This window comes from Scophthalmus maximus, chromosome 20 (genome assembly GCF_022379125.1).
Source record: "Scophthalmus maximus strain ysfricsl-2021 chromosome 20, ASM2237912v1, whole genome shotgun sequence".
Taxonomy (NCBI): domain Eukaryota; kingdom Metazoa; phylum Chordata; class Actinopteri; order Pleuronectiformes; family Scophthalmidae; genus Scophthalmus; species Scophthalmus maximus.
The window spans coordinates 12,341,333-12,365,048 of NC_061534.1; the positions used below are offsets into that span (position 1 = coordinate 12,341,333).

The 23,716-nt window shown below is 41.6% G+C and overlaps 1 protein-coding gene across 2 annotated transcripts; it reads right to left on the bottom strand.

Annotated features, from left to right (window-relative positions):
- Nucleotides 1–1,561: 1,561 nt before the first annotated feature.
- On the bottom strand, nucleotides 1,562–23,192 carry LOC118284546 (lysosome membrane protein 2). Of its 2 annotated transcripts, XM_035607322.2 has the most exons (13): nucleotides 22,686–23,188; nucleotides 15,148–15,305; nucleotides 14,147–14,294; nucleotides 13,783–13,974; nucleotides 13,520–13,611; nucleotides 12,865–12,984; nucleotides 8,140–8,318; nucleotides 5,456–5,574; nucleotides 4,843–4,916; nucleotides 4,687–4,738; nucleotides 4,256–4,408; nucleotides 4,095–4,136; nucleotides 1,562–3,758 (listed from the first exon to the last, which is right to left on the bottom strand). In XM_035607322.2, exons 1-13 carry the CDS (start codon nucleotides 22,806–22,808, stop codon nucleotides 3,648–3,650), a joined length of 1,563 nt encoding a protein of 520 aa, XP_035463215.2. In that variant the 5' UTR covers nucleotides 22,809–23,188; the 3' UTR covers nucleotides 1,562–3,647. The 2 variants fall into 2 exon arrangements, with proteins under 2 accessions (XP_035463215.2, XP_035463216.2); XM_035607323.2 differs by lacking the exon at nucleotides 4,095–4,136 and having other exon boundaries at nucleotides 22,686–23,192.
- Nucleotides 23,193–23,716: the final 524 nt, after the last annotated feature.

Here is a 23,716-nt window from a genome sequence, read left to right on the forward strand (position 1 = left end):
GAGTCAAAACGAGAGAGATGACCAAAAGAGACAGGATCACACCAGAATATTATGAACATCCTGCATTCATAAATAATAATTGAATTGATATAATTTGTGTTTTTAATGAAAAAACGAATTGCCTGGTTGACAATTCTTATAACATTTAAGCAGCTTCTTTCAATGAAAAATACCATGACCGTGAATATGCAATGTTTTAAAAAAAAGTTTCAAAAATAGAAGTTTCCAAAACCACAGAAAGACCATTCTCAATGTATGTGGCTTTGGGTTTTAAGTTTCAGACTTGTTTAATTTGCCCATTGGACCAGTACTGGCTTCTAAACTATAGTTGGGTTTTCACAAATCTTGATTACAGGTGCACACACCTTAAGGCAATGTAAGTAAAACAAATTCATTTAAAAAAAAAGTGTTACAGTGTGAATGACAAATAATAGCATATTATTATTGATGATATATGTCGATGATGTGTTATTTATAAATTAAGTTTTCAAACATAAGACAAATTGTAATGACATCTTGTGAGCTGATGGAAGAAGTTTCAGGGGACTTCAGGAGAGGATTTATTGCAGCTTGAGGAAAATCAAGATGCCACACAATTCTGAAAGTTGTTCTCTTTGCAGAGCATCCTAAAACACACTTAAAACCCACATGACACTCACCACATGTTCGGTTAATGATTCCATAGAATTGCATTGTATATTTCATGCAATACAGATTTCCCTCCAGAGACCACATACTACCTTGTGACAATGAAGTATTGTATTTATGACTCATCACTGCGTCAGCTGGAAAGTCGCACCATCATATCTGTGCGACCTTGATTGATACAGGAACTGCCAGTGGGGACTGGGCCAGCTTGACTCTATCAGTATCCTCTCAACATTCCAAGAGACAGTCAATGAACTGTTTCCTCAGGCCGACCCCTAGCTGACCCGTGGAAACACTTCTTTATAACCAAAGAAGGTAAAACTCCTTCACACAAAGAATATATTTTTCCCCAAGTGGCCATTAATCTGCATCTTCACATATTACAAAACTACTTAAGATGTCAAAGGAACTAGTTAAGAAACTCATATACAGTATGAAGATTTGTAAAAAAATTAATATTAGCTTTGTTTTTCTTAATTGTACAATGTAGTGTGACTCATTCAGGGACCCTTTAAAACTCCCTTGTCTCTCAGTCCAATCCCGAAGCAAACTGATGCTGCAGCAGATAATGCCTAATGCTGATTACAGCACGTCGTTGTTGGCTTATTGTACTGTTGCCATACTTTCGCCAGCGTCCTCTCGTAGACTGGCGGCGATGGACTTTAAGCCGAATAGGTGAAGGATTTATTTCTCTATGTCCAAACACAACAAACAGCCCTGCACACAGCCAAGTTCAGTCAGGGGATCTGGTGGAATCTAGAATTCATTTAAAAATGACTTGGATTAAATCATTACAGGCTGCAAACAAGATTGAATCTAGCATGCATTTACATAGATTTCTATCATCTTCCTAAAATCAGAAAGAACCACTGACAAAAACAGGCTTAAATGATAAGCCACAATAAAAGACACATTTACTGGAACTAATTTTATTGTTGTGTACACAGTATAAACAGTATTAAACAGTCAACGCCTCAAAAAAGGCCATCGATTACTTTTTTTTCTACAATCAATTTTGAGAGTACAGCCTGTAATCAAAAATATGGCACAAAACAGCCCTGTGTATAAATCCAAACTGTGCTGTCTTTTGGTTTTATCAGTGTAACAACATAATTTACCCTATACGGTAATATTGTGTAATACTGTGTATTTTTGCATCAAGCATTTAGTGATTTATCCATTCATCCACCCTCTCCTAAATTTACAACACTACATTTTGTTCTCTCCAAAAATCTCTTCTATTCTCGTTCAGTTTTATTACTGTACATACTGTTAACTGAATTAAAGTATACATCTAACACAACTTGTTAAATCACACAAGGGCACAGAAGCCTCTAAGTGAAACATGCAGCTTCTCCACTATTGTTTGTAGCTGAAGTAACTCATTCATAAAATGTTACGACTAAGAATACGAGCGGAAATAATAGCTGGCCTCATCACAGTTCATAATAAGTCATTCTGCAGCATTTTCTAGATTGCCTTATATGGCACCTGAAGTCAGAGAAAGTCGTAGGTCTGTACAACAATCTATCAGTCAAGCATTTCAGTGTTTCCAAAGTGCAGTTTGACTCTTCATCTATGTAAAAACTATTTTAAAAAAAACATTTCCATGCCCCATTTTTGTTTGGTAGCTGGAGGAACGTGATATTCCACAGAACGTGTGAAAACGGAAAAGACAAAGTAACACTGATTGTTTTAAAGGCACAGCTACAGCATTTCTTAATATTGAACAATCACATGTTTTTTTTGAGTTGAGTTTTGGTTGGACAACCTGACATGAAATCTCCTGCAGTCTTTCATAAACGCTGAAAAGAAAGAAGGTTGGGGGCGTCATATTCTTCACCAAAGACGCTAGCGAGTTATTCAACAACAGCATCATGAAAGCACATTTTGAAATGGTAGTAAACTGAATTACATTTTGATATGGCGATGTCAGTTAGTATATGATACTGTCAACACATAAATTCAGTAAATTCAGTATCAACCACAAAACCCTGTCATATTAAGGCTTTAGATGGCTGACGAAAGAGTTGATTGTTATGGAACTCTGAAGTTCTTCAGTAAAACATTGAGAAAGATGTCTTATTTTACAAACATTAAAGTATTCAAAATATACAGCGTCATATTTGATATTCATTCCCATCATACACCAAGGAGGAATGTAAGCAGATTGGGACATCTTTACCTGTGTATATACAAACAAACGCTGTGCGCTGAAGGTTATTCAGGTACGGCAACAATCATGTCCCTCCAAATAGAATATAATAATGAGCCAAAAAATGTGGAGTTCAGGATGAAATGCAATGTAGTAATACTGGATTGATTCAAATGTCTTCTTGCTGTATATTTTGCTCCTTTTTTTAATGCTTGAATAATATCTAAGCAGACCCCCCGAGAGTGAATTTTAAAAAAACACCTCACATTTTATGGATTTCGGAAGCCTGTTCCCAGATCAGCCTCTATTCCCTGTCACATGGTTGTCAGTCGCTAAAATCTTAAAAGGTCAAAGCAAGTCAAGGATCTAATGCGGACAAACAGAGAATGAGGTGAGGCCACGGCGTTGAAATCTAATCCTCCCACAGCTCAGGTTTAAGAGGGTGTGTTTTGTTTGTGTGGGACCAAACGCAGATTGTTCTCCATCAGATCTGCAGCCTGTAATCAAAATGTATTTATGATCAGCAACTGATTCAAACTAACAGCAAGAAACCACCCTTCACACAGACCTTGTTTCTGAGAATACTGTTTCCTAGACTTGAACTTAAAGTAGATTTCCATGAGTAAAACTCAAAGAAAAAACACATCTCCCCTTCCTCTACCCTCCCCCCGCCCCATCCCGGGAGTAAAACATCAAGAATAAATAGATTTCCAATTACAAAGGTTTAGACATTTTTTCCATGGAGGATTTTGTTTGTATCTCTCCCGAAAACCCAAATCCCTTCTTGCAATTCTGAAGGTTGTAGATGTACAAAGCTTGTTTCCAACCATTCCTTCCCTCCCGCTCAAGCTTGTGCGTCGGCTTTGGGTGTTAAACCAATATAGGTTCCGTTTTGGGGATCATCCTTTTCCTTGTCGTTGACCGGAGAGTAAGAGGTGTCCTCTTCAGCAGTGGCCTGTAGTCGTAGATTGAGAATGACAAATAGTATTAGAAGGATAAGGAATAGAAAAGAAAAGAAAGTAGCAAAACTCATCCTGTATAACTTAAACTTTGGCGTTTATGAATCAAAAGGAGTTTATGTCTTTGAACGTGGCGTCTTAAATTCTTACAGTACTACATCATGTTAATGTGTTAAAAACCAGAAACAATACATATACTTAGAGACAGAATTATTTCATAATGGGTTGAAAGATGGGATACAAGCTGCCCGTCGACAAATACGTGCTACATGAAGTAAGAACCTAGTTTGAATATAAATAATAAAGAGAATCAAGCAAAGTGGCAAACTTACAGTATAGTGGGGCTTGGTAAACACAATGCGCTTAACTTCATTCTGCACAGAGACATCCAGGGATAAACATGCACAAGGCCATTAGTGTTTGGTTAAACGACTGCATGAAGCGAGCAAATAGTCAGTTGGTAGAGTAAAAGGAGGTGAGGCGGTGACCGTACCGTCTGTTTGCGGGCACGGACCAGGAGGATGATGAAGACAATGAGCATGATGACACCCAGTCCCACAATGATGAGGGGGAAGTTGGACACGACATTGACAATCAGCAGCAGCTTCTGTACTCGTGCCACAGACGCGTCGTCAATGACCACGCTCTGTGAGTTAAAAGACAATTCGAAAGATACGGAAAGAAACATTTAGTATATTCAAAGCACCTTGAATATAGGACTTTCAATTGGGCTTTATGTCACAATTTGTTTTTTTCTAAGTTGTCTTATCGGCGCATATACAAAAGTGGGTTTCTGTTTGAAATGCAGCATTATACAACACAACTTTCTGTACCAAAAGCAAAAAACTAAACTTTCTGATGATGCACTAACTGATAATTTGCCAGCAGTTAGAGGACATGAGTGTGTGTTTCAGTGCGTCTTACCTCGTTGAGGAACATGACAGGAAAGATTGATTCGTTCACGCTCCTTGTTTTCCTGTTGTGAGTACAGTGTACAATGAGGACACCCACGCCTACGACTAACACACACGACACATCATGATAACAGTGCTCAGCTTGTGTTTGAATACAGACACTCACGGGAATCCAGGAATTCTTTTGATCAAGATGTTGATCTGTGCTCTCTTGTTTGCACGTACAATCACTCCAGTGGTCTGTGGGCAAACATTTTATTGTGGTGTAATGTAATGTGTAAATGTAAAAAAGAAGAAAAGGAAAAAAAGCATTATATAATCAGAACAGACAACAAAATTAAATCTCATAGCAGTGGTGGACGTATTCTGATGCTTGACATCAATAAATTTAAAAAAAAATATTTTAATTTAATCCTCACTGTCACTGAATGATACTACAATTCAGTTGCATTTGAAATTAAAAAATCATCATACAGTATATTTTCTGTTCAAAATTACAATTGCACTTAAAGAACAGGATGGGAGTAAACTGACTTAGTTTAGAGAATATTGATGATAACCATGTTGACGAGAAACTTATGTACCAGTACTCATATGCCACTAGGTGGTGGAGCAGCATGACTTTCTTTTCACCCACAGCTCAGAGGAGAAGTTTTGCTTTTTATAATGGAGGGAAATGTGCAGCGTGACCAACAGCGACGAGTCCCAGCATTTGTGTCCCTTTAACTGCAAAACTAAAAGTGCGTTTAAGGCCAATCACGTGCGTCCTGTGCGCTTACCGGGTTCAGGTCGAGAAACGTTTGGTGATGCTGTCTTTGCGGAGACATTCCTCCAATGGCTTCCACATATTTATCTTCTGCCAGGTAGAAATGGGGGAAGGAGGCGACCACCGGGGCACCTGTGTGGGGAGAGGGGAATTCAGAGGAGAAACAAAAAGGAAAGTGATCATGTCCAGGGGAACAAAGACAATTTTTAATTTCTACAGTCAGGAAACAAGTCACAAGACAAATTGTGTGCTTCATCTTCTGTGACAATGTTGCCTCATCTTTAATTATGGTTAAATGAGCCCTTATATCTATCCATCCTCAGGTTCTGATGGGTGTGTGAACAATTTTGACTGCAGTGTTTCCACCTGGGGAATTGTGTGCCAATTGTGTTCAAGTTGTGATGACTTGAGTTCATGATATTGAATGCAGTGCTTTCTGAATGAGCATATGGTGTAACCAATGATAAATGAAGGCATTTGTGTTTAGAGTTTTGCGAAAGTTGTTCAGCAAACCTGAATCATCTGTTTAAACAGGGAAATAGTGTTTAGAGTTTCGGGAAAAGTGCCTGTCTTTTGGTAAATGGCGTTATGGTTTGGGATGTTTAGTTAATAGGTCTAGGAAAAGTGTGTAAGCAATCGAGAAAACTGTAAGAGGATCTCTATGGTTCATCTAAAATTGGTTCATTTTTAAGAATATCAGTCTTCACTAATTAATATGCTACTTAATACAGAAAGGACTTATAATGTGAGTGTCTTCAAAGTAATGTAGGTTCTCTCTACACAGAGCATAAACACCATGACGGATTGAATTAAAATCCACCACCATCCCTGACACAAAGGTAATGAAAAGCATCAGAGGGGCAATGTGTTACTCTGCTTGCGCTAAGATTTTGGGCTACTACATAAACACTATATATTCTCTGTTTGACCTGTCACAGGGTTGAAAAGATTTCCCCAGAACTTAAATTAGACCCTGGTCACTGCGGTTGAAATACAGGGAGATCCTGCAAAGGATCCTGGGTCCTGGGGAAAGTTCCTGAGGTGGAAACGCAGCTCAACTTAACTTAAGTGTTTTGCGCCATTGCTTTATCGTAGAGCTGTGTGCACAGTCCTAGCACTCCTGTCTTTCGCACACTTTATTCTCCCCCTCTCTTTCTCTCTCACACACAAACACTGATCGTCTGTCACATTCTATCAGCAGTACCTGGAGAAATCCCGCGCACGCATGCACGTGCACGGGTGAACAAAAATATCCTGCTTTTATAGTAGCAAAGATAAAATGTTACACATCCTGCCATTTGATATAATCTGACATCCATCCAAGGACACAAGGCATGTTACTGGGGAAGTGAACAAAGGGCAGACACGGTAAATGGAACACAGCCCCTGTTCTGTTGCAGGATTAATTAACGACTCTTTCGGCTATCGCGGTGTTCCTTCCTTATATTGTCAACAGGAGATGCCGAATCCTTCAATGACATCATGGTTGCGATAAGCAAGAGTACGGGCAATTAAGGCATTCTTGGTTAAGTTCCGCTTTGTAGGAGCCAAAAGTGTATGAGCAGCGGTCAGGTGGTGGTCACAGTCAGAGGCGCTGATGAAGTGGGACAGAGGTGACCGTTTTCCTGCTCGTGTTTGGCAACAGACGTCCGACAAAAACATTGGACACCCGCAGTCACCTGAGAGGCTGTTCACGTAACGACCTACAAGGTCACCACATGGCAAACACACACACACACACACACTCGTGCACATATGTGTTGGTGTACTTAAAAGCACCATTAATCACTGTGTTTATTCCGTAACAGCCGACCCCTCACTAAATCTTCTCCACTCTTTAAATCCACATGATTTCTTGTTGTTTTTTTTTACAGGTGCTTTGATTTATTTTTTTGAAAACTTACCAATGTCTGTGCCTCTTTTAACCCAACCCTTTGTCAAGATTTTTTCACATTGTTGTGCAAAAAGCAGTTTGCAGTATGTGACTACGACACAAGCACTTGAGACATAGTTTGTGCTAGAAAACTGAAGCAAGTTACCAGTCTCTGCATATTGATAATTAAACAAATACAAACTTCCCACAAGGGTGTTTCAAAATTCATTCAAAAACTAAAAAATATCTCTTATTGTTTGAAGTGAATGCAGAAAACATGTTAAACCACTGACACTGTTCTTTCAGAGGGAACCTGAGGACAAAAACTGAGCAGGGAACGCAGGCACTAAGACAATGCCTGGTCATATTCAAGGCCAGAATCAGGTGACAGGGCTTACCGCCCCACCTCACCTACTGGGTCAGTCATGGTCAGATGGCGCCTGAGGTGTGGAGAGGGCTGGAGAGCTGTGTCACATGGGTCCTTTAGGGAGCCATAGCAGCAGCGGTGGTGAAAGCAGAAGAGAAGAACTATAGGACTCGACTGACCAAGTCTGTTGCATAATATCAGTTAAAAATTTAAAGCATGCTGCGGAGACAGCAGAAAGAACAGAGCAACAGATGTCGGGGGACTTTTAAATTAAAGTTATGTATTTACTGCGAAATAAGAGGGCGAAATAAGAGGTCACGACACAAAGTCTTTGTGTGGAACTAACAGGAAGAGAGAAAAATTGAAAATAGCTGTGTCAGAAATCATGAGTTGTGTCAGCAGAACTGGTTGCGTGACAGAGCAAAGCGCGCGGGGTGAGAAACAGGCTGACACTAACCTTTACGACAGGGACTGACTTTGACCAGGCCCGTTCCCAAGCACTCCTGGGGGGTGACGCAAAAACCCTCGTTGGCTGGGTTCTCCTCTTTGCTGGCAAAAACAGAGCGAGGTGGCGTGAAGCGGTAGGCTGGGATTCCCTTCACCTCGACCTCCTTCTCAAACTCCATGTAGATGGACCTGCAGAAAAGTTGCAACACTTTGAGAACAATTCCACTGTGATGGGAGATAATCTATCTAATTCTATTGATCCATAATCCATCTGTCGGTCACAGTAAGTACTGTTAGAAACACTATGCACAGGCAAAAGAATATAATGGAAATGTAAGTGTTTTCTCCATGGGGCTGGCAGAGGAACATTAGTGATAAAAACACATACAGCTCTTTAGAAATGCTCCAATAACATTTTCATATAAGGCTAATCCATTAATAACCAAGGTAGGCACGCACGCACACACAATCTTAGGTCGATAGATGCCGTGACAAAGTCATCACATTACACTGATGTGTAGAAATTAGCAGCAACAGATTCCAAACAAATCACCACACACTCCACTAGTGATGGTCCCTTCTCCCTCAGCTGGCTGAGGTGCCCCTGATGAAACAACGCTGCTCAAATTGGCCACCAAAGACACAAAGCGTGAACCTGCTGTAAGTCTCGAACTCATTAAAAGTCCTTCATCTTCTCCGTTAAAAGTCAGTCAACAAAATAATGTATGACGAAAAGAGAAGCTGGAGGACTTGTACTGACTTAGCCATTGTGCTGAAATTCTGCTGGGTGTACTTTCTAAATAAGAATAGGAATTACCACTGTGCTGAGATTTTGACCTGCCTTTTTTTAGTGGGTGTGGAGAAAGTGTGTTTTTCCCCCCGTTTGTTGTGTTTTTACAGCTTCCATGAGAATCACATTATTGTGAGCAGTTCATCCTTGTTCTATGTATCTGCCGTTCTGTCCTGTCTAGGGAATCCCGACAATTCTCTGGGAGAACAAGGAGTCCACACAGTGTCTGCCAACTGGCCGGGAGGACTCGGCCCATGGCTACGCAGCCCACCAATTGTGCAACAATACTGTACAGACCTTTCCCTTGACCTTCCGGAGAGAAGCCAAGTAAAAAGACTTGTGTGTTCCTTCACTGGAGCAGGACTGAAGGCCTCTGCCTTGACTTGTGAAGCATGAGAGACTTACGATTTGAAGTCATTTCAGATAAACTAAGCACGAGCATGCTCCTTTCGGGTGTAAATCCCTTCGGTGGGTCAGGGACATGAGATCTAAAAGATGACATGAGATATTCCAAATGTCAGGTGCAAAATGTTACATTGAGGGGAACGGATAGAGTTGAGATGTTGAGATTTACAATTTGTATGGGTGATAGCTACAGTTCTAAAGTAAGCATGTTAGCAGCAGAGGCAGGGCAATTTCTGTTGTTGTCATCATATACATTTTAAGCATAAACCCTTTAAAAAAATGGAACTGAGCCAAAGATTTGAGAAAAGAGGATACAGACATAAGACTACACACAAAGCCTACAATAAAGCAAAGAAAATAGAGAGCAACTGTGGCTCCAAAATCCGAAGCAACAACAATGGTCAGTTAAGTGTGCTTTGTGACACAATACAGAAGTGAAGCAAAAGAAATTGGGACATGTTGAAAAGTGACAGTTCAGAAGAGCTCCAACCCTGAAAGATAAACTTATGAAGAGTCTTCTCTCTCCCGTACAACAAAAAACTTGGTCAGCACCCTAGTATAATCTCCGGAGAATGTCTGAGGGAGCCCATGTGAGGATACTGTAGGAAAATCTCCGGAGAATTCGCGGCAAGCGAGAGAATGTACACGAAAACGCTGCTGAAAGCAGCCCGAGTTGTCGCCATGTCCTGTGTGTGCCACCCAGGCTAACCATGGTAATTGTAGTAAAATAAAGATATCAGGCATAGACTCCATAAAAGGAGGTAACAGAATCAAGAAAATCGTATAAAGGGGAATTGTTCTGGATATACACATTGAAAGCTACACAATTCCCAAGTTTAAATAGGGAACTTGATTTCTTTCCTTTTCAGTAATAGTTTTTTTAGGCATCCCATCCTTTAGAAAATGATTTTCTATAGTGTATCTTAATATTCAGCTCTAAAGTGTTATGCATGTATTCATTTGTTTTCCTGTTGAATATGATCTGTCATGTGACTGATCAAGAGATTGCTTACATATCCATACTGATCCTGTGACCACTTGGTATAAAATGAGCCCAAGGACCGCCATTTTGTGCTTGCCCTGGTGATGGCTGCAACACATGGGCATGTTGAGTTGAGTTGTAAGCTGTTCATAGTTGTTCTTTTTTTAAAATTTCATTTCAAATGTATTGTTCTTTGCATGTCCAGGTCCCACGCTACGAAACGTGTTTTGCTTTAGAATCGCTCACTGCCCTTTTAAGCGTCGGCTGTTTGTAACCGAAGAAAATCTTGGTGTTGTTTTACTTTTCTTTTTTATTGTGTACTTTGCTAAACTGTATTGTGATGCTTTCATTCATGCCAATAAAGCACCAAATAAAAAAACAAATCATCATTGGAACCAAAGGCAAGATTTCTGTGTGGCAGAAGGTAGGTTGGTATTTCAACAATGACACCTGTCCGCAATTCATCAAAAAATCTTGAGGTTTTTGTGGCTCAGCTCTCCGTTACGGGTCACTACCCTGTCCGGTCACAGATGGGAATTCTCGTCTTGCAGATCAGTCCCAGATGTCCTTAAACCAAACACACAACTCTTGCAGGGACTTGGGGCTGTCTCAAGCTGTGTGTGTGAGAAAGGTTAACATGCATGAATTCATTGAACATTTCCTCTTCAGATCATGACAAAAATTACAGGAAACGGGGAGGGTGCCTACCCTTTAGCCACAATGACACAGACAGCCGCAATGAAGCCACCAGGCAATGGGTAAGTAGGTGAAAGTGTTCAGTAAACATTTGGGAGAAGGGTATTTGACACGCGTCCAATCAGGGTCAAAGGCTACCACCATTCCAGTCCAATGGATTCTTTCCACGCTCAACATAAAAGGTTAAAATGTCCGCGGGGAGCTTTTATTTTTTAAGGTCAAGGTTATTTTCTAAATAAGAAACTCTCATCATCAGCAAGGAGGAAAGGACACAGTCTGGTCAGTAAAGCCAGCACTTTTATTTTGCAACAGCTAAGGCTTAGCATTTGCAAAATGAAGCCCCCAAAGGAGCTATTTAGCAGTTAAATCACTGTGTGAGAGGCACTTCTCTTTAAAAAAATCCAAGCTTTCATTGAAGACATCCCGATTCTACATCCTCCAGAGGACCCAATTAAAATCCGAATGTCTTCATGAACATGAGAGCTGACAGGTGTGAGAAGTGACTCCCAGAAGTCATTGTGAAAGACTGGGCGGATGTATACTGACCATTTTAAATGGAAATCATAATGAAACTTATTTGTTTCAGATGCTCGAGAACACAATCTTCTGCAGCTTTTTCTTTCCCACGACTATGTTCAAATCATCTATCTTCAATCCCTCTCCATTAACGAGTCTTTCCAGTCAATGTTTCCTTGAAAACTGGCATGTGACTCTTACAAAAATGACCTTGTAAAATAATTGGCAGCAAAGCATACAGAGGTCACCTGTGGCGCTGTTTGTAAGTGAGCAGGATTTTATGATAACAATCCATGGGATCCAAAGCCTGTGAACATACCATACCAGATACGAAAGCCCCCCCGCCCCGCTCTGAGGGCAACTGAGTCCAACGTGTTTTCGTTTAGGTCATGCACCAGAAATACACATCACCTCATAACTTACCATAACGGAACCACACTATCCTTAGGTAAATCTTTATATTTAGGACACTGAGTAACAATGGGACAAATGGGAGGATGCACACATGATGACACACAATAAAAAAAACTGTAAACACTAGAGCCCAAATAAATAAATTGGCCAGTATAAGCCTTTCACAGACATATGGGTGTTGCTGTTTGTCCATAACACATTGTAGTTTGTTAATATTATCCTTTATTTTTTGAGAAATACAATGTTTAAAAAATGTTAACAATGCGGAAAAGATCTGCATTAAAATTCTAAAATCATATTTATCTTTTCAATTCAAGTTCTATATATTGGGTTGTATCTGTGTTTTCTTTTTATTTATAGTTATTTACCGTAAGGTAAAGCCAATGGTTAAACCAAGGCTCAATTAAATATCTTTGTCATAAGGGTTTGATTACGACATCTTAGGAATCATCGCCAATGTTTTTTTCATTAAGTAATCAAATTGGCCGATGTATCTGTACCTGACGACACAACATATGAACTGTTCGACCATTGTTCGAGCCTTTAACACGTTTGCGCTAAATGCTGATGTTCAGCAGGTGTAATGTTTACTATGTTCAACATCGTAGTTAGCATGAAAGAGAACCGTTGATGTGTCAGGAAGGTATTGGAAAGGGTACAATTCTGACCTGCTGGTGGCGCTAGAGGAAGTATGTCAGAGGGTCACCAAAGTCATTTGGATTCATCCCCTGCACAGCATGGACATCTGTACCAAATTTCACAAACCAAACTGATCGGCCAACCAACCTACGATGCTATCCTATGAGCCACAGCCTACCGCTAGCATGGCTAAAAACAGTTTAGTATCACTACGAGGATATTAATGCCTCTAATGTTGAGTGACAGGAGATGGGAAGTGCGCTGCAGGAAGGCCCTGGGGTGCTGAACGGTACCTGCAGAGGTCTGGGGTGAAGATGTAGATGCGCTCATTCTTGTCCAGCAAGGGATGGAAAGCACTTCCATCTGATCCATTGATGCTGTTGCTTTGGTTAGTCGTCCAGAACGTCAGCTTGCTGCAAAACAACATTGTGGCACGGACGTGAGCGTTTTAATGTCTTTTCAACATCGAATCAAGAGGTATCTCTTTGGGCACTGATGAAACACTTCTAATGCTTAAGAAAAAGCTAAACGTCTTGGCTGGAGATTTTTTCAAAAGCTCCAATCGTCGACGTCACTATTACCCCATCTTAATAACAGTAAATTGCATGAAATTACGATGTTTGGGTATTTTTCAAAAAAAAACCCAGATGAAAACAGCAGTTTCCCAGGAGAAAGAGATAATTGCTGCAGGGGAACTGAGGCAATGCAATGGGCTACGAAAGGTCACATAAAAGCCATTAAGGCATTCCAAGTATCAGGATGTCCTGCCCTGTGTTCTGTGCTACCAGTCTAGACCAACAGGCAAACAAACAGCCAGTTCTCGGCTATTACTGGCAAAAGGCAGTAGATTTGAGAAACATTTTAATCCAAAGGTTACCCAGTGAGGTTTCGTCACCGTGGATGAAGACAGAGAGGGAGTGTGTTTGTGTGAGGCTGCAACAGTGCTACCTTTGACCAGTCCACGTTTGGACCCGGCCATAATCCATGTAGTTCTGCTCCCCGGTGTGGTAGACGAATTCCCCATCATTGCTTCCATTTTTCTAGATAACATCGAAACATTCAAGACATTAAAACATAGAAATAGAAAAACCCCTGCTGCAGTGATTTTCAGTGTCTGGATGCCATGATGGATCAGAAAACAAAATTCATAAATCCAGCTGGTTGGGGGGGGGGGGTCAGTCGGCCTTGATTGTATGTGGAGGTGTACATGCCTTGTACATGAGGCCAAAGACCTTCTCCACGTCAGGTGAAGTGGCTGAGATGCGCTTCAGCAAGGGATCTTCGTAACCCCACAGCAACTCATCCACGGTGAGAGTAGTGAAGAGACTGGTTCCGAAAGAGTTCATCCAGATGGACACCATGGAGGACTTCCAGAAACTGTCTTTCACCTTGTTCATCACAGCCTAGTCACAGCAAGTGGAGCAGAGTGGCAAGCAGAGTGAAATGGGGATCGAGGAACCGTTAGACCAAATGCAGAAGGAAATTATGCAGGTACCAGAACACACGCACTCCACTTTCCCCCACTTGGATGTCCACTTTCCTCAACTTGTTTATCGCATTTAGTTCATGACTCACCCATGCGGGGATGTTGACAGTGGTGATGTTATCAACAGCTGGATCACCCACGGACCTCTCTCTCAGGAACACAAAGCTTTTGGTGTTGTATGCGGACACCATTGTGCCATTGTCCACCATGCTCACATTGTCCTTGTACCTGTACTCCCTGTGGAAACACAATAAGATTAGCTTTTTTATTTCCCCCAAAGGATCATTTCTATGATCGTTCCTGATCATAGAAAAAAACCTGCTCAATAATGAATCACCACAGAAAAGATCCAACACTCCGCTGTTCCTGTGAGCGTCATAAAAACTTTCGCCTCCAAAAGATACATGTGCCCTGGGGGCGTCACAGGACTATGATCCGGCCCTGCTGGGGTTCGGAACTACTATAGTGTAACTGTTTTTGTTCCGTAACCTCAAAATCTATAAATGAAGTATCTAAAAGAAGAAAAGAAAAAAAAGACTAATGACAGCTCAAACAGGATGTGAGACAACGCACCATAAATGCGTGACTGACTGATCTCAATGCAACTCAACGGGCAACAAGAGAGGAAGCAAAAAGAAGCAGAATCTGCAAAGCAGGAGCTGAATCACAACCACTGCCTACTCTGCAAATCCTAATTTTGTGGTGTGCAGTTTTCAATTGACGTGATCCAAATGTGGAATGATGAGAAAAAAATACATTGCATGAACACGCAGCCCCCCAAAATGTTATTAATTGGGAATATGTGTTGTCTCGGTGTCATGCTTGAAATTTGGCCTCTATAGTAACGTAGAAGGGTATTGTGAGAATAAACCACTTTCTTCCATTATGCATGTTTTTTTTGAATATTTCCTTTAAGGCCTTTTATTTCTTTTAGTGAACCCGGTGGAAACAGTGCTGCTGGTGATTGATCCCCTCCTACACATATATTTGATGATTTGTTAGTTTGATTTGATGAAATTCACGTGACCCTTATTTGTGGCAACTTCTTTGTGGCAACTTGTGTGTGCAGCGGTGAGCCCTCGCGTCCTACCTGTACGTGTAGGGTCCGACCTGTTTGACTTCTGGCTTGGCCCCTTTCATGAACTCATCCAGATTGGTCACATTGAAGAAGAAGTACTCCATGTAGACTGGAGGGGGAGGGGTCTTCCATGATTCAAACACTCGGCTGCCCTCCACCAAAACAATCTCCTGTTAAGGCGTAAAGAGCACATTTTGGTTTGAATCACATTCAATTAAGATATGTGTAAATCAATTGCTCAAAAACTTAAAACATGCTTGACACATGACAGGGTTTGTCTGCTGGGTTGACTTTAAAAAAAGCATTATTTCTGCAAGTTTGGCTGCAGTATAATTTGCATTGAACACAACCCACAAATATTTGCTCGCTCTCTTTTGGACACGGACGTAAGTGACGTTGGGAGACTCTAAACGCTGATTGCCTTTCACAACATCGCGTCACAAATTTTTGGATCGGGTTTAAATACTTTTAATCAAGCAGATGAGGCAAATTTGAGTCTTTGCATTGACTTTGTATGCAATCTCATTGCACGAACAATATAATCTGCGTTTTGTCTGAACGCACCATAAGACCTTGTTAATACCATGTAGAAAGCAATTTAATAGCGGTTTCAAAGCATGAAAGTTATCAATAGAAACCAATTGGAGTGATAAGGACTAGAATTAATTCAAAAGTGCCAGATGTAACATTTTTATCACATTTTCGTAACCACTATTTCCTCTGCATTATGTAACAATAATTCCTGATAATATTTGCAATGGATCATTTTATTACAGCCTGATAGGTAGCAGTGGATAGATTAATGGGTGGGAAGATATACCAATTCAAAAATTACAAGGGTCAGGACAGAGGTCTGTAACAATGGTACTGGAAATTATAGGATGTATCACATAGAAAACATTTGACTGTCTACAAAGCCAGAAAGAGTGTTTAAACCCCTTTGAAAAATAATTTTGCAATATTTGAATTACTTTGAAGGTCTTTACTGAAAATAAAGGCCAATTAAAATAGATGATGTGTTTCGTGCAAAAGCTTTGCCAATACCAAACACATGTTTTGAGTGTGGACTTTCCACAGTCTGTTCCTGGATAAAAAAAACAACCCAGAGAGCAAAAAACAACCTTGGTGGGGGGGTCGCGGAGGGGAGCTGCTGTCTGATCGCAAGACAAGCGCATTGGCTGCACACATGAATGGTATTAGGGGAGACCCCTTCCACGGTGCCATTGTCAGTGGCTGCTGCGGACAATGGGCTACACTGGGGGAGAGCCGCTGACAGATCATGTGATGCAGAGAGCTGCATGCCCACTGGCTGCGCGGAGCTGCGACCTTAATCATCTGAACCACATTCCACGGGAGCGAAGCCTCATGAGGCCCCTATAGTGAAGTGCAGGCACAAACTAATACTATCCTGCTTCATTACACATTATGTCTCAGCAGATATCACTGCCTCTGGGTATCACCCTGCTCCAAGTGCAGGAACCCTTTGAGGTACTGAAAAACCTGGGGAGTGAGAGAGAAGCAGGATGGGGGCCAGATTATTGGTATTTCTTGGTGTTAACCAATTGTCAGATTTTTCCGTTAAAAAGTTGAAAGCAACAATTTGGCATGAAAGGAACCCCTCAAAAACAGCCAACCAACACCGATGACTCCCATTATTTTGGGGTACAGACTGGCCCCCTCTTCCTTCCGGGTCCCCTCTACAAGTTTAGCTGAGTAGTCAAGGACAATGAAGCTGTCGCCTTAGATTGAGGAAGGGAGAACATGGTCACTCTATATCATCCTTTCATGCTTCCAACTACTAATATGGCAACCCTCCCAGCATGCTACTTGAAACCCCGTGTTGGAAAACAGGAACACAGGAACCCTCTTATCTCAGAACTTACCGCCGCTACATTTACACCACTCCCTATAGGAAAACACGTGTAGCAGGTGAACAAATACACAACCTGCTACTGCTTTGATGTCGACACAGACAAACACATAAGACGTGAAAAACACTTGGAACAGCAACAGGGTTATCCTTCAAATCCTGCTGGCGGAGCTCAAAGTGAGTCAGGTGACCTGCTTTTAACAGTCGCTGGACCAGTGACATCCTCTCTGTCTAAAACGGAATGGGCAGTTTATTTGGCATTAAGAACATGAGAAGAAAAACTTTGATATAGTTCATGATCTACAATGCATCTTTTTCACTGCACCATGCAATGAAAATTACCGTGAAATGTTAATTGGGCACAGCGTCAAGAGATTGCGAGTTCAGACACTAGGGTGGAAGAAATACACAGATTCACTAAGGCTGAATTACATTAGCAAATCACTAATACAAGATAAAACACAATAACACTGCCAGTGCTACATCATATCATGATGATATCATATGACATCATCTCAGCTATACTTTATATGTGATAGGTAATAATGGTCCAACTCTGACTGAGACCTAGACGACAACCAGCGAGGGGCCAACAGGGACTATGTCTAGTCCAATCTATGTAATATTACCAAATACTTATTCATTTTTCACCATTACCTCATCAGCAGGTCATTGCGTACTGGCCCTGCTTTACCCACATGGAAGCTGAGTGGCTGCCAATCCAGCCAGTTTCCCAATAAACCTAGAAGCGTGAAGGCACGCACACACACACACACACGCACACACACACACACACACACACACACGCGCGCGCGCGCGCGCACGCGCACACACACGTGCAGCATCTCTTTTAAGCATTGTCTAGGTTGAAACTAATTCAAAACTCGCTGTGCCACACTTGAAAAAAAACTAAAACTGTACAGCTTGGTTAAATGCATATTAAAATAGCCATTCCTTCATCTGCCAAAATGCCAGCATGTGTTTCTGCCTCAACCCCCGCTATAATTCTTTTCAAACAGTGTACACTTCGACAGCATGACATGTTTAAACGCTGTAATTGAAGCCACTAAGGTCATGCCCTCAGTAGCATTTCTCACATATGAGCATATGTAGGGAATTTACACCTGCTGAAATGCTTTCTTCATTAGACCAGTACATTCAGACTACCAGTAACCCACCAAACAAAGCATCGCTCAACCCCACTTGACTTCAATAACTTTATGACCTGTTTTACACCATTCCACGATGATTCCACAGTGTCTGCGAACGAGTGTTGCCATTTTTGGGAGAAATGTGAAAATATCGGGATGCTTATAGTCAAATGCTCATTCATCAGCGGCAGTCTTGGTTGTTTACAAAAGTCACTTCTTCTCTCCGCGTCGCGGTATAAATCCCAACCCATTATCAGATAATCAGTTAGGATTGGACTGGCAAGATATCCGCCAGTGGGAAAATAACCCTAACCTTAATGGAGGGGATCCAGACCGTATTCTGGGAGAGCAAATTTAAATGAGCTCCCAGAATTCGTCTGGGTCCCACACTAACTGTTCTCAGCATGAGACGACCATAAGAAAATGTCCCTTCCTCAAAAGTCAGTGCTAGGCCTCTGATAAAAGCCATTTGATACCTTCTACACAGGTTTGATATCAAAATAAGAATGAAGGTGTGCCATATGATAATATTGAATATGGGTCAACAAATTTTTTTTCTCCATGCACTGTTATCAAAGTAAAGTGAACCTTCTGGGAACTTCAGTCACTAACACAAGAGTCCAAAAATACTTGAAATACAGGAAATCTCTGCATTGAAACTAACAATGATTAGAGGTACGGGCTGCATTATGTAAAACATAGTGAACAGAAGGATCCGCCGCATGTTTACTGATGCTGGGAAAAATATTTCATTGACGCAAACAAACAGAACTGCAACAGATGTTTGTGTTTTTAATGCTTGAAAATGTGTGTGTGGTCCATTGATCCCTCCACCCGTGGAATTTAAGACCAAACATCTGAGAGCTGGGGGATTAAACAAGCTGAGCTGATTGAGAGGAGAGTGTGATGTGCGCGAGAACGTTGATGTTTACATAACTTTAAAAATGTATTTCACATCAGTTTTAAGTCAATGAGAAAGTGGATCATCCCACAGAGCAAAGACTGTGATGCACCAGCAAAGTCAAAGGTCACAGCTGCAAGGAATTCAACCCCTATGTCATCACATGCTTAGGATATGCACTGTTTGAAAGTGTGTGTTGTGGATCCAAAGGTGTGGCAACAATCGCTGCAGGGTGTCGGATCAGGACACTGAGGTTGTGTTCAGGAGGACAAAGTAGGGGGCCGAAGCACTTGTGGAGTTCAGTCTATGTACCTAGATGCAGTCCAACATGCCAAACACAAGGTCATCACATTTCAGGTACAATCCGAAGGAAAGGAGTCTCGAAGGAGTCTTGAATGACTCAAATCTGAGGAGGATTCACCACCGCTTATATACGATGAGATCCTTTGATCTCAGGAATGGGTGTGTGCTGGATCTAGGGCTGATGCAATTCCTCGAGTAATTTGAATAATTTGATGACTAAAATCATTGATTTGTTTAATATATGTAACTAACGTTAGACCGAACACTGTGTTTCCCTACGGATGATTATTACCGTCGCACAACAGGCTTCTGCTTGTGGACACATGCAGTGAAGATTTACGGGCCGGCGCGGATAACAAAATGGAAGAAAAAAGACAGAAATTGTTTGGGATAATTTTAAGCTGATACAAAACGAAAGCTTGTTGCGGCGTAAGAGAAACTATCTCCCTGCTCCCCGAGTACAGTCCGGATGACGGGCAGGATTAAAGATCAACACTCCTCTCATAAAGCAAAAGTATTTCTTATCCAATTACTGGATTAAGCGATAGAATAATCAGTACAACACTCGATATTCCTAAAATAATCGATGGCTGCAGCCCTAGCTAGATCACAGGAGGGTGTATGCCTTTGATCACAGGAGTGTGTTTACCTGATCACAGGAATGTATACCTCTAATCCTTGCATAAAACGGGATTGCTAATTAACTAGAGAGAACAGGAACGTATACTCATAAACACATCAGTCTGAAAAGGAAAATGCATACAGCTGTAGTCAGCAGATCTCTGTCTCATAACTCAGAAATACTAGGGTGCATAGTGGCATGACCGCTTTTAACATGCACTTATCAAACATCCTTAGTAAAAAAATGTAAATATGAATTCATTAAAGCTGCGATAATTAGTCGATTAGCTGGTTAAAAGATGAGTGGAAAATGAATCAGTAATTTTTAGAAGACAAAAAAAAAATGATAACTGATGGTGTGGAAAAAAACAACAACCTCAGTTTTGAACTGGAGCTGAAACTGTCGCTGTCATCTCTAATTGCTGCATCAACACGTCGATGTTGGGAATCCCTCCAAATACACTAGTGTGTAACTTGTGACCAGCCTGACTTTATTCAACTGCGCCTTCGCTGAAAGATTTTACAGTGTTGTAGACAAAAACTCCCAACGTGCTTATTTGATATCAGCAGCGGACTCAGCTTTTTCCTTTGACATCTGTTAAAAATACCAACCAATACCGAGGACAAGCAAATACCAACCCGGCCATTGCTTATTCTTAGCCGTGGAATTTGCCTGTGTACCGAGGCAGTACCGAGGGCAGTACCGAGGGCAGAATCATACATCAATGTGCTGTAAGAAAATCTGCATCTACCATCTGCTGGGAAACAGAGGAAGTCTTTCAAGAAGTGCACAGTAATGTGTTATTTTGAAAGACGGACTGTATTGAAACCTGTAATCTAACTGTGGGGAAGAGAAAGTTGTGACTGCACAGTAGAGGTCACTGAACCCTTGATAATCCCTATCCGCCACTGTCAAAGAGGGGTTTGAGCTACTTGTCCTATACAATCTCCTAGAACAGCAAGTCACCACTGACAATTTGAATCAATGACAATTCATAATGCAGTTACTGGACAACAAGGAGACATTTCATTTCATTTGTGTGTGATGAAAATACACAACAAAAAGTTTGGTCTGCCGCTGCAAGTTATCCCATTAATGTTTCATTAGTACATTTTACTGCATGTTTTCACAAAATGTTCTATGCATGCAAGTCTAAACAATGCATCGATTAATCAATTGTGAGACTGATCGATAGCGAACATTTGTGGCGCAATCTCGTGATCCAGTGTGTGTAAATGATCTGCGCCGCATACAGCCACACAAAACAATGAACTTTCAACTTCATCTTCAGCACTTTGCAAACAGTGCTGGGTGTAACTGGGTGAGGAGCACACAGTACAAACATTTTCAGTGCCACGTTCTGATGAGGGCCAGATTTATAAAAAGGGTTTAAGATATAATCAATGGGTCAATTACGAGGTATGTCATTAATTAGTCTTACACATTTCATTAATTTTGCTCACAATAGCTTAATTTTTTGACTCGTATCAGAGATAGGCAGGTGGTATTAAGGGCCTTGCCTATAAGGGCCCACACTGGGAACCAAAACCCCAATCAGTCAGAAGTCACATGCCACCTTCCCTAGAGAGGTCATTGATTCCCTAAGAACACACTTGAAACACACTGAAAAGAAAAGTGGTTTAGACGCATCTGGACCAAAACCCACGTACAAACAGTTTATAACACACTCGATGTGTTATTGTAGAACACTTTCTGGTGACTAACATTTCTGAAGGTTTATTAAAAATCGAGAAACGCCATCATGCTTTATTAATGACTTACCAACATGTATAACCTTGTGCACATTGTTAATGGCAAGTTTTTTTTTGTTTTATTACAGACCTAATGTCATGATGGAATGAACTTCATAGTAAAGTTACTGGAATCTCAACTGAACTACTTCAAAGTCATGCTAACACACTTCTAGGCGCTAAGCATCGGCCTCCAAGACTTCAAAGCCATGAGCTGGTGACGGTTACATGCTTCTGCAACAGTTAATCGATTATTAAATTAATCGCCAACTATTTTGATCATCAATTAATCGGTTCAAGTAGTTTATGGGAAAATAAGGCAAAATTCTCTTGATTTCAGCTCCTTAAATATGAGTGATATATTTTCAGAATATCTTTGCTGCTCTATGAAAGTAAATTCAATATATTTGGTGTGTGGAAAAAAAACTCTTGGGATTTGGGAAACACGATCCGACATTTTTTCACCATTTAATAGCCCAAAACAGCTAATCGATTAATGGAGAAAATAATCGGTAGAGGAATCGATTATGAAAAGAATCGTTCGTTGCAAAAAAAATCTAAACCAGATATTAATTGCACTCATTCCAACCTGTAAGCATGAACTTGGTCACGTCCCGGTGCAACTTGGCTCCCACACCATTAATTATGCTCATGAGGCCTTATCAGAAAGGTGGTATGGATGGAATCCGTTAGTTATATGTCAAGCGAAACTAGTGGAACAGAGCACATTTCAGCATCTCAAGAGAGTTTCTGTTTCTATAAGACAGCGCGACTTTTGTTGGCGTTTCATTGACCGAACGATTAATCGATTAATAGGAGGAAAGAAAAAAAATGAATTGGCATCTTCTTCTATCACTCTCAACTCTTCACGCATGCCAGGCTGCCCTGCACGCTTTGTATGGAAGTTGCGAGGGGGAACTCGGTGGTTGTTGTTGTTGTTGTGTCTCTTTACCTTTTTGAGGCGGTTGTGCATCAGCGTGCGGAAGGTTTGGACCACTAACAAGCCGATCCCGATGACCAGCAGGTTGGCGCAGATGATCCCGACCGCGTAGATCGCGCAGGACCTGCGGGTCATGTTGGCAGGTGCTGGCAAGAGGCCGTTGGGAGGATGGCCGCTGACTTGAAGTCTTCGGACACAAATCCTAAAAAACAAGAGCTGCGAGCTTGATTCCCCCTAATGCTGTGCTCTTGTTTAGTTGTAAAGTTGAAAATGAAAAGGTTATTTTTGGTCCGGGAGCAACTGCGAGTGACGATGGGGAGACGTCTGTTCGGTCCTCCGCCGCGTCCGAGTCACACAGCGGTCCGGGGAGCGTCTGTTTACTTGTGGTTAATAATGAAGCGGTTCACTGCTCTGGCCAACCACGTGCTCGCCTTCAGTGCGTCTGGCCCGGCGTCCTGGGAGCGTCCACAAAAAGAACTGTCGAGTGGAGTATTTGTAGCGGTTCATTAAAGGCGATGCCTCCCTTCGCGCCAGCGCGGCACCCATTGGTCCTCGAAGTTCGCGCGGACGGGGCGGGGGGCGGGGCGGGGGGCGGACCCAGTGGCGGGCTCCCAGGCTGTTTGAGGGTCAGGGGCGAAAAACGAAAAAGGGCACCTACCGAGTGGTGTCACGGTTTGCGGGAAGCAGGACCCAAAAGCAGTGGTGGCGAAAAAAGGATATTTAATAATAAAAGAAAACAGACTTACAACATCTCCAATAAACAAAAAGTGAATACAACTAAAGGTGTCCACGAGAGTGGCAACAGGAACAAAGTCTGTAAGCACTGGGGGAAAATTCACAGGGACCGACTCCTCGGGAAATGTCTGGGGGGGGGCAACACCGACAAAGGGAAGCTTAGAGACTAAATACACACAAGGAGGGCAGGGCAAATTGAACACAGGTGAGACACATTAGGAACGGGTGCAGAACATCACAGCCGCAGGAGACACAGGCAAAGTAAAGTGAACAGACACGAGACAGGGAAACAGGAGTAGAGTTCGTCC